Source organism: Mastacembelus armatus, chromosome 10 (assembly GCF_900324485.2).
Source record: "Mastacembelus armatus chromosome 10, fMasArm1.2, whole genome shotgun sequence".
Taxonomy (NCBI): domain Eukaryota; kingdom Metazoa; phylum Chordata; class Actinopteri; order Synbranchiformes; family Mastacembelidae; genus Mastacembelus; species Mastacembelus armatus.
In genome coordinates this window covers 6,427,248-6,443,018 of record NC_046642.1, presented here as the reverse complement: position 1 = coordinate 6,443,018, position 15,771 = coordinate 6,427,248, and the positions used below count along the sequence as shown (strand labels likewise).

The following is a 15,771-nucleotide window of genomic DNA, read 5'->3' as shown; positions in this document are numbered from 1 at the left end:
TGAACAAATGATACAGGGAGAGCAAATACCACTTGGCGAAACAAAACTATCACAGTCACTTGTAGTGTTTTCAAATATAGGGTTATACTTTTACAAAGTGCTTCGGCCTTCTTTTTTGTGTGTCCAGAAGGTTTATTGACTTGAAGTTCAATGAAATATTTATAGCTCATCACCCAATGAGTAGCTATAATAAGACTTTATTATATTTGCATATTTTAGTTAGATCCATATAAATGTTGAGTTGGACAGTCTCTCTTACATAGTGATAAGGGCTAATGTGCAAAATGTGAAAGATTTAGAGGTATCTAGTTGTGAGATTGCAGAATGCAACCTTCTGAGCATCCATCATACCCCACCTTCACTGTTTCCAGGTACAGGGTATGGTATGGTATGACATGAGTTGTCATGTCAAAATGCATTTCACTGTCTAGAGGGAATCTAGAAATATTTGGCTTGTTTGTTCTGGGCCACTGTGAAAGGAAAACCACTAGATATAAATATTTCAAAGGCTCAGACTAAGGTTAACAAAATGCAATGGTTGGTATTTTCCAGTGATTGCACACTAATGACAGCATATTTATGAAAACTATATTCCATTTCTGCTAATAGATCACTCTAAATATTACACATTGTACCTTTAAGTACTGGTGTAGTTTGGCTAAGGGTTTACATGTGTCACTATCTTCTCATGTAACACGTAGTGATATACATAAGGATGTTTTATTTATATTTTATAAGAAGCGAGACAGCTGAGTTTTATTTTGCATCCTAACAAAAAGTGTCAGCCAATCAATTAATTAATGCTTTGTTAACCTAGAAAAAGTTAAAGCTGAATGATTTCAAGTTGGTAAGAAGCTGAAAACCCTAAAAAGAACACACACCTGGCATATCAGAACTCCAGAGCTGGGTCTTTTACATTAGATGCAGTTAAATCTATAATATCTATAAATCTATATTACACTGCAGGATGACAGCACTGGTGTGCACTTCCTCTCATCATCAGGAGATGGCACTGCTGTTTCAGCTTTAATAGTAAAACAAGCGTAAGACTGTTTACTAAGAATATTTCTTAATGCTGAATCCAGAAAACATACAAACACTGAAAACATATTTGATTACACTGCATTGGTAAGGATGCTGTTTTCAAACCTTTAAGAAAATATTAGGTTATATGAAGTTTTCTAAAGAAAAGTACAATAAAGTACATTTTATCAAATTGTCCATTATGACTGAATACCATTTAGACATGCAGCCTAACCCGGGAGTAACAAGGATGGATAGGATCAGGAATGAGTACATCAGAGGGACAGCTCATGGTAGATGTTTTGGAGAAAAAGCCAGGGAAGCCAGATTGAGATGGTTTGGACATGTTCAGAGGAGGGACAGTGAATACATTGGTAAAAGGATGCTGAGGTTAGAGCTGCCAGGAAGGAGGCCTAGAGGAAGACCAAAGAGGAGGTTCTTGGATGTAGTGAAGGAGGACATGAGGATAGTTGGTGTGGGTGAGGAGGATACAGAGGATAGGGTTAAGTGGAGGCAGATGATTCGCTGAAGGGAGCAGCCGTAAGGAAAAGAGGAAGAAGCCTAACCTGGGAACCTGACAGAACAAAGCCACTGTTAATGTTATAAGTAACACCTATGCCTTTTTTCAGCACTGTGAAAATGCATATCATCAGTTGGGTGTTCCCAACAGCACATTGCTTATCTTCTTTTTCTATTCTTGTCTTGAGTTTAAAAAATATTCCATCTTGTATCTAGCCCATTTAGATTCATATGTGGACACTACAACTGGACATGTTCAACAACCAAATTCACTTAACTTTTTGAAGCTACCAAATAAGGTTCAAATTCCATGAGGTGGCAGTGTTGGTCCACAATGTTATTTAAAGAAAGTCAACAAATAAGACAAAAATATTGAAACACATATCTATATCTATTCTATAAAGTAATATAAAACTTGCATATACTACTGCTAACAACAACAATAAAAACAACAACAATAATAGTAATTAATAACGATGATGATGATGATGATGATGATGATGATGATGATGATGTAATCATTAATTTGACTTTGTGTGCCCCTCCTCACTAACCTATACCGCTCCAAATTTGTCCAACACCTTCTCGCTCTCTGATTGGCTCGCTCGCTGATTGAACTGCGCTCTGATTGGCTGAAAGTTCGGCGCTGGGACAGTGTGGCCGTGCAGTTTGTTTTGTCGCCTGAGGCTGAAGTTTGGACGGCGAGCCGCTGCTGGAGGCAATGTGGAGAGTATTCGGGGCGTTATTTCGTAGGTAATTAACTGAAGAGTTGCGTGGAGGGGAGAAAAATGTAGATAAAGTTTTTACTTTCCTCTTTCTTCCTTTTCCCGGTCCTGTTACTGCTCTTCCTCGAGCGGTTTCCATGACTGTCATTCAGAAATACTACAGACTGGTGTGCTCACGTGTTTGGTCGTAACTTTTGTATTTTTGATTTTTTCTTCCACTTTCACGCTCATATTTCAGCTTGCTAAGTTATAGCCAACTTTGTGTGTTGTTGTCAAAGGCATTTACTACAAACTGACTGACGCCTTTCTCATATTGGTAAATTACTCCTGCGTGGAATCACGGATTAAGTTGTCGAAATCATAAAGTGTTTGGAAAGGAGGCGAATAAGGTGTTTTCAGGATAACGGCATGATAACAGACTGAGTCACATCTCTTCACTGCTGGAGTTCTACAGTAAGTCGTATTAACAAGCCAAATTTACTGTAATAGCCTTTTTCTGTAACATGTTTTAGTATCTTTATAGCAAACTTTTTGTTTATGTACATATCACCTTCAAATTTGTTCTCCTAGTAGGGTACCCCATCATGTGTTACCTTCATTTGTATTAATCGACCAAATTGTTACTTAGATATTTCTTGTGAATAACAGTTATAATATGTTAGAGCACATATCAAGTTTACTTTGACAGTCCAATCACATTACAAAATAAACAGTGGTTTATTAAGGGAAGGTAAACGTGCTTTAATGCATGGATGCAAAGGAACAGGCTTCATGACAGATGCATTGAAGTCTTTTAATTAACTGACATGAAAATTACAGACTAGATCACAAATCTGGGCTCACCCTAATACAAACAGTCATAGATAGCAGACTTTCCACCTTTTAAAAAGGCTTCATATTTTTTTTTAATGCACAGCTATTCTTAGCTGTTTTGTATATAGCTTATTTGTTATTAACATATAAAGGTTTTATTCTTTTGTCCTATGAAACACCTTCTTAATCCAAATAAAATGTGAATCCCCTCTATATTGTCACCAATCAATTATTCTGCTCTGAAAAGTGTGTAGGAGTCACTGGTGAACTGGGACTGTGAGGTTGACCGAGCCTGATCAAAGATACAGCATGTGAAGTACTGAAATAAGATCTCGCAAGGTTCAGGGAAGAATTTATGTGGCGGAAAGATTAAAACCACTGTAAGGAGAGACATATGGACAGGTGGACAGAATAAATCTGCGAGTAAAACAATTTTAACTTCTAGAACATCTCTGTTCCTCTGCGATAAGGGTTGGGCAGATTTATACTGGTGTCCAGTCAGTGATGAACACTTTGCTTTGTTCTGACTGCCATGGGCTTCTGTAGATCAAGAGAATATTTACAAGACACAATACACCAAAAAGAAGATTAAGCATTTTAAAAGGGAGGGCTTGTCTCATTTCACTACCTGCTTGTCTTCTACTGTTTGAAACATCAGGCTGGTTGGCTTTTTAAACGATTTGCACAGACTCATCATTTTTTCATCTTCAAAGAACCTAGAAAAGCAGTTACATATACAGTTCAAAATTAAAAACACATAGTACATGTTGATTTTAATCAAGTAGATTTTTCTGCTTAGGTAACATTATTTGTCAAGTCAATCTAATTTTTTTTCTTCCAAAAGTCAAGGCAGGTTTCCAAATAGTCAGCAGCTGCCAGAGAGTTGATTGCAAAATGTTTTAATTCCAATGCACTCAGCTATTTTGGCAGCAATTGATAAAAAAAAATAATAGTAAAATAATCTATATGGCCCATGTATTTTTAAAATAAATCGCACTCAGACAGTGGATAATAGAGTAGTTTTGTAGATGTGATGATTTGTATACAGACAGGTAGGTAATATTTACTCATTATCTCGTTATCACACATGTAGATTTGTCACGTTACAATTCATTATGTAATTTAATAGTTATTTCTAATTTCACTTTCCTTCAGATCAACAAACGTTTTTGAAAATTAAATCATAATGGAGCTTCTTTGGATCTGTCTGTTGCTGGAGATGGTCCTGATGTCCACTGCTGCCAGAGGTGAGTGACAGAAGCACTGATTACAGCATTACAGTCGTTAAGATAATGACAGTAAGATACAGTAAGTCACCACAGCAGCATTGTTAAAAAAAAAATCATTCTGAAGGTTTGTCTGATGTGGACTTATTTGTTGTAGTGAAGTTTCCTGGAAAACAATGGTTATGAAACATTTGGTTATTGTGACGGTCTGATTCAAGACACGGCAGCCTCTAAAGCTGAGAGCTTGACAGGAGGACAGGAGCAGTTGTGAGACAGATCCTCACTCACCTTTGTGTTTTACTTTTCTGTCACCTTTTCTTTGTGACTACTTTTGTTATGTGCTCTGAACTGACACATTTGCTCAGACTTTGTAATATCTGCAGATATATCGTTGTGTGAACTTTACTTAATGCATCTTTTTGCTCTAGATAGTCAGTGAACCTTGGACTGATTGATCAGTAACTGTCAGGAACTCTTGTACTTGTTTTGGAGTTTCAGACTCAGTATTTGTGAACATTTTTGTGTGGTTTACTATCTCATGGTTATTTTGTAGACTATAGAGTAAAATGTAGTTTTTCAAACTCGATTTCTCAATTTAAAACCCCGCAGGGGGGTCAGTGGTTAGCTGAAGTGCAGTACACTCAGTACTCAGCACGCTACCTAGTAAACATAATAAAAAAACAACAGAAGCTGTACATAGATGAGAATGATCCGCAGCCTGCAGGCATTATGGGTAGACTGTCGTGGAGTTGGCGCCGGTTCCCGAGATCACACCGATGATGCGTTTTCAGTGGGAACAAAGCTGCATTCAGCGAGGCGAGGCCAAGCCAGCATGCAGACACGGGGCTGAAAGTAAACACAGGACCATAGACCGCAAAGAGATGAGATTAGATTAGCCTATTAGGGATGTTTGCTGTGCAATGCCACAGCATTTCCTCCCCCTCACCGCCTGCAGTCTGTCAATGAAACCAGGGCAGGCAGCAGAGAAAGGCAGAAGGTGGGGATAAAGGGGGAAGGGAGAATCGAGGAAAGAAATGGATGAAAGAAGAGAAAGGGAGTGAAGGAAAGAAAAATGGGGCCTCAGGAGACAGGGACACTTGAGTAAGAATGGATGATAAAAGAAAGAAGGGAAGCAGCAAAAAGAAAAAAAAGTCATAAAGGGAAATGAGTGAGGACGAATTACAGATTACAGGAAGTAGGAAGAGGACATAGGGAAACACCATTTAGACATGTGTAACAGTGTAAAAATTATGAGGAGGCAGCTGAAAGAAATCCCTGCAGTAAGCATGTGGTTGTGTGTGTGGGGTGGGGGGGTAGAAGGATGCTTGAATTTGGTGGTTCTGTGGTTTCAGGGTCATACCATGTAATTGCAAATGTGTGGTTTTGAACTTCAGTAATGCAGCCTGCCATCTATTCTGTCTGTATGTCGTCTTTAGGTTGTTTACGCTGTATAAAGTGAAAACTGTAAAGTACTGTATATGAACACAGACAAATTAACTGAAAAACATGAAAAAAATGCAGAAAATTACATAGTTTTTGAAAACCACTACTCTGTGAGGTACACTTGACAAATTACTGCAGATTTTACCAGCAACTTCACGCTTGTCAAATACTAACATTTTCCACATAAAACAATGCAAGTATGAATAATTTTAGGTGTTATGGTCAAACAAAATTGATTATAATGCTTCTTAATATCTCTTGAAATAATCTTTTGAGACTGATGTTACATCCAAGCTTTAAAAAACACAACAACCTTCACCAATCAAGTGCAGTTTTGTACAGGGCCTTGAACTGTTAAAATGTTGCACAAAATTGCCACAAAGTGCAGTGCAGGTTTTCAGAAAAGCTTCTGTTAATACAGGGGCCATAATAGTGGAACAATACAGCATCCCTTTGGCCACGGAGGCAGTGGTTAAGAGTGTTGCTGAAAAACAAGGCTTTACCTGAACAATAGCTGATGAGGAACAAAATAAATCTACAGTAGTGCACTGCAGCTGAAATAAATAATTGACTACACTGCATAAATAAGGACCATAAAAAGTCCAAACTCCTGAGACAAGCTAAAAACTGTCTCAGCCTCTCACACAGTATACCCCTAGGACTTTTTAGGACTTGCCTTTTAAAATATTTTATTCAAATACATTTGTAAATGTCGAATGATAAATAAGACTAAGCCATAATTACATTTTTTCAGTCTTTCTGAACAGAATTTTGTTAAATGGATTCCAAATTTAATAAGAACAATTGTGAAGAAACTCTCACTGGCAGGTTTGATGCATTCTCCACTGTACTCTTAAGAAATGACAGAGAAACATTTTTATTAGTGACTTGGTGACTGCTGAGAATTCCCAGAGAAATATGCATACCGAACGTGGGTTGCTCATGGCAACTATATAAACAATGAACAACAAAAAGCTGAATATTATAGATGGACTGGCAACATGAACTCGATTGTGGCCTGGTCTGTCTGGACAGCTCCCTTTGCACACAAGGTTCAGTTACAGTAAATGTAAGAGCACTATTGTAAAAATCCAGGAAAACAGCACTTTTATAACTGCTCTGCAATTACTGAAAAATACAATATGACTTGTTGCTTTGCTGAAATGACAGATGCACAGAAGTGAGGAAATTACCGACACCAAGAAAGGCCAGTTTTAATGATTGTTACATTTCCTCTGGTGTCCTTGAATATCAGATAGTATTTATGTCTGTTTTTTACTCTGATTGGCAAAAGGAAGTAGTTATGCTGGAGTAGCTGAGGTCTTTTGTTGACTGCTGCAACCCACAGCAGTAAAGAGAGAAATAAGCGGGATGGAGGGAAATAGTGGAAAAGAAAGATCTACAGCTGAAGCGAAAAGAGAGGATAAAGGGTTGATAAAGACAATGAACAGCACGCAGACAGGCGGAGATAAGTCAAAGGACACAGACGCAATATTTATGCCCCTATTGCAGCAGATGTAGTCACAAACTGCACTTGAGGGGCTTACGCAACTGCGCTGTTTGAACCAGCGTCTGGGCCTCTATGTTTGTTCATTTGTGTGTAGTTGAGCATGAGACTGAGCAGCTGAGACATTAGCATTATACCCTGTTAGCTGAACGACACTGAGCTTGATTTCAGGGGTCAAAGATTAGTAGTAGTGCATTGTAGGCTGCTGTTGTGGACAGAGTTGGACTAGAACATAATTCTAGGACATTTGGACATTTCAGCAAGCATTCAGTTTGCTTATTTATTGTTGAGAGGTGGATAAGGAGAACAGTGACCTCTTGGAGTCTTCTGCCTTGTGCAAATAAACCTTATGACATGTTGGTTAGTGAGATTTGCCATTTGAAAAAAAAATTAAACAGTTTCCTGTTAGGCAGCAGGTGAGGATCTTTGTATATACTGCAGGTTAATTGTGATAAGAAAGTAACAGCTCAAACACATTGAACAGATCAGTCATTTGTCTATAGCTTTATAAATGTATTTAGATGTTATGCAGGTATCCACACACACACATACATTAATTGTACATGTGATGTGAAATTTCATGTGTATATCAGATGGTTATCAGCATGTCAGATAGCACCCACAGATGCCAGCTGTTCACAGTCAAACCACTGTTGCAGGGTGAACAGAGATTTTCAGTTTTTCTTGACTTATATCTATGTTGTTGTGTGTTGAAATGACTGACAGCATGTATCATCACATTCTCATGTGTTTCTTATTTGCTGCTTCTTCCCATTCTTCTTGGAAGCAGATTAGGAAAAGAAAATATATTCCCAGAAATTACATGATGACTGTGGGTTTGTCTACATGGTTTCCTGATGCACCGTTGTTGTCTAAACAGTTTAATGTTTTCCAAGTGACTGTGCCATATAGACCACCCATCATCCAAAAGAACAGAGAGAAGACACACAGAGATGAGCGTGTTCATTTGTTGTTATAGCAAGTGTGAAGAGTTACTAACACATTAAAAAAGCATCTTCATTTCATAAAAAAAGAGGAGCATTGTCACCACAGACAGAGAGAAGCAGCGAAAAGTGTAAAAGTGTGATACACAGATGCTAGAATTGTACAGTGCTGAGCAAAAGTTTTATGCACTGAAATACACAAGGGATGCTTACAATTTAAATTACATTAATATTTTTTTAGTTATTGATGAAATTCATAGAAAGTGCAGTAAAGGGAACAAAACCTAAATCTAATCAGTATTTGCAGCACTCCCCATTGCCCTTAGACCAACAGCAACTCTCTTTGGTTTGACCTGCACACAGTTTCTCCTGGTATTTTGAAGCACCTTAGAGAAGCTGCCACAGTTCTTCTGTAGATTCAGGCTGTCTGTGTTTCTGCCTATTCATGGGATTACAGACTGACTCCACACTGTCCAGATCTGGGGTCTTTGGGAGTCAGACCATCTGCTACTGGACCCCTGGTTCTTCTTGCCTCTGAAATTAGTTCTTCCTGAAGTCTAGTGAGTTCTTTATGGGCTTGTTGGCCTGCACAATGAACCTGGGATCATTTAGACACCTGATGGTGTTGTGTGATAAGAATCTAAAACCATAAACTTCTGCACAGTACTGTATACAAGAAGATGCCACCCATAAATATTACTTAACATACACACACACTCTGCCCACTTCACTCCTGTCCAACACACTCATTTCTGAGGAATGTAATTAGCATGCTAAAAGGAATGAGAGATGAGAGGAATGAGAGAATTTCAAAGGAGACTGACTGAATGTGGAGGCAGCCAGTCATCAGATGAGCAATACTAGGATAAACAGCAGAGTCTGAAACTTATGGAAAATGTAAAAGATGGCTACAGCACTATGCCAATGGACAGACGGAGCTTGGTTTATAAAATGTCAGTAAACTGTGAAAAGTCTTATTACCAGAGTCCAAGGTGATGTCTTAAAATATCTTGATTTGTCCGAACACCAGTGCAAAACCCCAATATATTCAGTTTATTATTATAGTGGATGGAGAAACCCGAATATCTTCACATTTGAGAAGCTGCAACATGTGTTTTTGACAATTTCTATTCTTGTAAAGGAACTGTGTCAGATATATTGTCTGTCGATGTCTTTTTATGGTTTCAGTCCTAGACCACAGTTATCAGTGTCTATTGTACCTCTGGATGCAGTTTGCTTCTGACATCACAGTGGAAGCCATCTATAGACATCTACTCAGCAATGACTGCGTGTGATGGCTGGTGGCTCTCACATCCCATATTATGAAGGTCCAGGGAGGAAGATTCTTGACCTACTGAGACTCAGGATCAAACACACTGTTTGCTTACAAAGAACATATTGGTGTGGATGATGTTGTCGTCTACATGCTTCACTCTTCCTTCTCTCATCTGGAGAAACCTGGAAGTTATGTGAGGATTATGTTCTTTGACTTTTCAAGTGCATTCAGTACCATCAAACCAGTTATCCTTAGAGACAAACTCAAAGGGGTGGGAGTGGACCCTTTTTTTTTTTGTTTCCTGGATCGCAGATTAACTGACAGAAAGGCCACAGTTGGTCAGGCTAGGTAACTGCATCTCTGGTAAGGGTTTGAGCAGCATAGGGGCCCCCAAGGGGACTGTTTTGGTTCCATTCCTGTATACAGCAGACTTCACGTACAATGCTGAGTGTTACCACATTCAGAAGTCTATTCTGGATTACACTGACCACCCCCTTCACAACATCCTGATGGACCAGAGAAGCAGCTGTAGTGGACGACCCACCTCACTACACTGCAGGACTGAACAATACAGTGACCCTTCATCCCCACTGTCATCAGGCTCTAGAACACCTCAGCCAGTGGCAGATGACAAACCATGATGAACTGGGCTGCTACTGAATTGTTTTCTTACTTTTACTACAAGACTACCTGAATTTCCCTTCATGGATTCACAAAGTTTATCTCAGCTTGTCTCATCAATTCATGTGAAGGTAACATTTAGAAGTATGATTTAAATTTTCTTGCTTTATATAAAAACGGTGTTGATAAACTTTTACTTTTAGATTAATAAGTATTTAAGTGTAGAAGGCAGAAGATTAGGAAGTCATTTGCAAATGGCACAGCTGCCCAATACCTGATTAGTGAATGAAAAAAGATTAAATGTTTGGTCAAACGTGTTACGTTTTAGGGGCAGCACAGTAGCTTAGTGGTGTGGAGTGTGGAGTTTGTATGTTCTCCCTGTGCTTGTGTGGGTTTTCTCCAGGTACTCTGGTTTCCTCCCACAGTCCAAAAACATGTATGTCAGGTTGATTGGTGACTCTAAATTGCCCATAGGAGTGAGTGTGAGTGTGTGAGGTTGTTTGTCTCTATGTGGCCCTGTGTTGGACTGGTGACCTGTCCAGGGTGTACCCCTGCCTTTCACCCAAAGAGAACTGGGATAGGCTCCAGCAGATCCCTGTGACCCTGGTTAGGAATAAGCGGGTATAGATGATGGATGGATGTTAAGTTTTGTCTACGTTACACCTATGGTGTGTATTTACCCACACTGAGTTTTTCTGTAGTAAATAAAAGCTACCTAACATAGACACAGATTCGCCATAAAGAACATTGCAGTAGTTATAGTAGACATCTGCCTGTCTCTTTATGTGAAGAATGGAACGGGAAGATGGAGAAGGAGGAGAACATCTTGATTCCTCATAGAGTAAACAGCCACATACCACCAACAGATGCTTCAAGCACACAACTTCACCTTATTGTAAACACACTCATAGACTCACATCAGTAAATCTCCTTCACCCCACTCCTGCTGGTGAAGCATGCAACGCGTCCCAAGTGACAGCTAACTATCGTAAATACCATTTGACATGCTGATAACAATTATACGACCTGGTGCTGGTGGATGGGCATCTGGCAGCCAGTGGGAGAACTGAATCCACACTGCCAATAATGGGTAAAAGTTTAATCACTGTTAGAAAAAGAGCATTTGGATACCTATGGACTATCATTAAATTTGAGGAAAAACTTTTGTGCACACTGATAAAAAACATTTAAGATTTTTTTCTAGTCTTTTGTACGTTTGGTTCTTGTTTAATTGAAGAACCTTTTGTTTTTCTAATAGGCAAACATCAGTGCATGTGTGTTTGTTGATTACAAGGTGATTAGCAGACAAAAGGAAGCTTCAAAGGGGCACAAATGACTTTTATTTCCTCTTGTTAAATTTTAATGTCAGGGCCAAATGTCTTGGTGGCTGTTTGAACAAGTTGAGCTATAACTACTAGAAATAGTCCAAAAGACAAATTGGAAGGTTTGTTAGCTTAAAAAAGCACTAAATGTATTTTTTATTCTGTTGTGTGTTTTATATTGTAATTTTAAGTTTTGAAGAAATATTTGGAGACTTGCAATGGCCTGTAAGAATGTCAGAAGTTGCCTCCACCCCCATCTCACTTTAGCAACGACTGCTCTCTAGCTCAGAGTTTTACAGGGCCTGTTAATGTTAAAGGCTATTAGTCCACATTTAGATAAAGTCAATGTTTGCTTTGACACTGCTAATGGTGGGGTACCAATGGGGCTGTCTGGATGTTCTCTGTAGGGGTTGATGTTGTGTATTTGTGCAGGGAGTGTAGCAAAAAGAAAAGCAACTGGAGAAGATAAGATAGAGATAAAGAAAGAAAATGTTCAAGAACAATGAACAACATAATCCCTTAACATTCATTCTAGAGGTCACAGTACACTGGTAATAAAGGAGAAACATCTCTTAAAGGCCTGTAAATATTATTCATCAAGCCCTTTTCTTTTAACTCTCCTATTTGTCTGGTTTGCCTACTTTAGCATCTTGTCTATTATCACATGATGGAATTTCCTAATTTGGACATCTGGCATTGCAGTATTTGCAGACATCCATTGTTACAGGTAGATGATTAGATTTTTCACTCCTCTTTCAAAAGTGACCTTATACATTCAGGGTTTCCCTGGCTGTTCTCTTACCCTCTCTCCTCCCGAGCCTTCTCACTTTCTTCCTTCTACATAGAGCAGTATTGTGTCGGTTGTGGCGCCACAGTGCAGTATTGTGGTCTCAGTGGGGTTGGGGTATGTTTGGTCAACACTACAGCATGGTGGGTCAAAGGGCAGCTAGTGGATCAGGGAGGGGTTAGGGACGGTGTTGCGTGGGTTTATGCATGCAAATGTGTGTGTGTGGGGGCTGTGTAAGGTAGGGTCAGAGAAAGCACATGCCAGCACCAGAGGAGTTTGTAATAACACACCAGGACAACACACACTCTGCTTTCTCTCCTTTCTCTTCTGTCTTTGCTTCTCACTGTTTTCAGTTTAATATCTAATTTGACATGTACGCCAGAAACAGTATAATCATACATTAATTAATAATGCTCTGGTTTTAAGCTCCTTTGCAATGATAATCTTGGTTTTGGCAGTTTAACATATTATTTTAGTGACAATATTTGTCAGGAAACTTAATTGTATTCAGTGAGGTCTGTTTTATTTCTTTGGAATCAACAATATGAATTTTCTGCATATCTGAAATATTTCCCAAACCCTTGTGGTCTAACCATGCAGATAAATTAGCTCCCTTTACCAAACTTCGAAAGTGCACAAACAGGAACATCTTTCCAGTGAAACAGTATTCCATGCTTCTGTTGATCATCAAGTCTTTGCACTGCAGACTATTATCTTTAAAAGGCAAAACAAAATAATAAAATCTGTTGAGTGTCACTCACCTAATTATCTGTACTCTGCTGCCTTTGCATCTCTACCTCTGTCAGTTTATCTTACTGTGATATTTTAATTCCTCTTTCCTCTTTTAATGCCACTTTCTTTCTCTTTATCTTTCCCTTGTCTACCCATCAACCAGGCCCTTTCAGAACCCTTTTTAACCCCCCACCTACCACACACACACACAGACTCCAGCTGTTATTTCTGATGGCGTTACAAATGAGATGTTGAAAGGTGATCGCTGGACAGGAGACACAGACCCTTGTTTCTTTTGGCCTTCAGTCTGTCAGGTTGCGTCTGGTGGGGGAGCAGTATAGCATTGAGAGCAGCTGTGTGTGTGTGTGTGTGTGTGTGTGTGTGTGTGTGTGTGTGTGTGTGTGTGTGTGTGTGTGTGTGTGTGTGTGTGTGTGTGTGTGTGTGTGTGTGTGTGTGTGTGTGTGTGTGTGTGTGTGTGTGTGTGTGTGTGTGTGTGTGTGTGTGTGTGTGTGTGAGAAAGAGTACTACTGACTGTGGAAACACAAGACTACTCTAAACCAAAAATACCACTATTACGACCTCACACTTAAATGCGATTGACATGTTATGGACAGTCAGCCACACTCTTTCTGCTTCATTGTTTATTGGACATACAGATGACCTTTAACCCCAGGGGGTGAATGCTGTTTAGGGGTAGCTTTAGGAAATACATTTTGTAATATGTTACTGTTGCTTCAGCACATTGGCCTTGTTTTCTTGAGCTGTTATTTATCTAATTTAAAATATGACCAGATTTTACCAGTGCATAGATATACTATTATCATAAATACATGGAAAAGTTTTGCATATTGGATTGCGTTATTTGATTTAGAAGGTATTCACAAGGTATTTTACATATTTTTCATGATGTTTTTCAAGTCTTTTGACCTTCTTTTAAAACAGAAGTGCACTAAAGGGACTATTTCAGTGTAGAAGTTGTTTGGGGCATATTTTTTCTGTTGTGGCATGTGTTGCATGAAGAATGAAAAAACTAAAACATTGCACAAAGTTGAAAACCAACACACGTGAGGTGACACAAATGGACTCATCTTTTTCCTCAGTGCCAGCTGTCGAAATAGAATCCATACTGCAAGGAGAATGTGAGAGCAGTGTGAGAGATGTGGGGGTGGGTTCAGCAAGATGGGAACTCTGGAGGGATGGGACATATACAGTATACACATATACAGTACACTGATCGCTGTGACTGCATGACCAAATATTCATTTTAGTCAGCTGGTATGTACTAAATATTTATTTTAATCAAAATTAATTAATTTCAATTCAAAATATCCCAGATATAGATTAATTTGTGCTATTTATTTGAACATAAGATTTCAGTTGTATTGAAGCCGTATTAAGTTGCTGATGGTGGAAATCAAATCTGTCATACAGTGGGATCTTCACCTTAAGTGTGTTCAAATCAGACTGATGCTTTTGTTGTGAATTTATGGTGTGTTTGTGTGTTCACTACTGTGTGTGTGCACTTGGGTGGTAATGGAATTTCTATAAGATAAAGATAAGATGTGGGACTAATAAGGGAATTAAGTTAAGTTAAAATGCAGTGTCTTTATCACAAGCTTGTAGATGTTCAGCAGCTGTTCAGGTAAACAACCTTACCTTGCTGTGTGATACAGAGTAAAAATACCTGCATACTTGCTGGCATGGCTTAGCATGACTACACCCCAACAGTGGAAAATCTGAAAAAAATGTGTAGCAATTCTTTGTTTTGGAAAAAAGTAAGAAAATGACTTTGCCTTTAAATGTACTGAACCTGAGTTTGAAAATAGTGGACATGGATTGTTGTTGATTTGTACATATGATATCTATTGCAGATCAACCTTAGTGAAGGTTCTTCTTTTTTTCTCCTTTTAAAGAGTTTGCTTTGAGTGTTCTTACTCATACAGTAAGAACCGAGAGCCAACTGTGTGATTTGTGAGTTTTGCCAATCTAAATAAAATTGACTTGACTTCAATTAATGCAGCAAAATTGTCTACACTGAACTATAACTCATGCTTATAGATTACTGCCAAAAGCCAAAAGTTAATATCCTAGAGACTGACACAATGTGTACTGGCACAACATGGTACAAGTATTTCAGGACTTCACATGCAGCCAAAGTAGACACTGCATCCTATGTTGATTATTGTTAATAATTTGAAAAGCAGCAGATAATGGCATGGTTGTCATTTCTTGCATTTTTCCCAAAGTAACAGGCAAAACATTGACTACATCTGTAAAAAAAAAAATACAAAAAAAGACTATCTCCAGATATGAGTTACAGCCACACTGAAATAACCCAGGGCATTAATATCCTGCCAGTAACCAAACAGTGCTGATGTCTGGTTGAAAGTCCTGCAGACCAGTTAGCTGTGTTAATTATTTCCCACTGCATTGCCCTTCATCACACTGGTCAGCTCAGCGTATGTATTATCCAGAGGTAATCCCTCTGTTGTGCTGGCACCATTATCACACTGGGACACAACAGGCCTATTCTTCTACACATAATTAACAAAGGTACTTATGGGCTGCTTTCTGGGATTTAACAGTTGTATTGTCAGAGCTTTAGAGAAGGCGCTGAGTTGTGGTGGAAACATGGAGAAGGTGGGGGAAAGTAAAGCTCTCAGCTCAGTGCTGTAGTGGAGGTTCAGGACTGGGTGTGTAGCTGTAACCACACTGGATTACATGTGTCTGTAGCAAATTGAAGCTGATGAAAGAAAAAGGTCTGTTTACTCAGTCTACTCGAATAGATACAGTATATGGTGACAGAATGGTATAGAATGTGTAATATTGTTTG

General features: G+C 38.8%; 1 protein-coding gene across 1 annotated transcript in view; it reads left to right on the top strand.

Moving 5' to 3' along the window:
• Positions 1 to 2,233: 2,233 nt before the first annotated feature.
• The window catches only part of fgfrl1a (fibroblast growth factor receptor like 1a), a 65,764-nt gene continuing 52,226 nt past the window's right edge, over positions 2,234 to 15,771 (top strand). The window contains exons 1-2 of the mRNA XM_026330835.1: positions 2,234 to 2,720; positions 4,236 to 4,327. Coding sequence (XP_026186620.1) covers positions 4,267 to 4,327 — 61 coding nt within the window. The 5' untranslated portion in view covers positions 2,234 to 2,720; positions 4,236 to 4,266. The remainder of the gene's footprint in view (positions 2,721 to 4,235; positions 4,328 to 15,771) is intronic.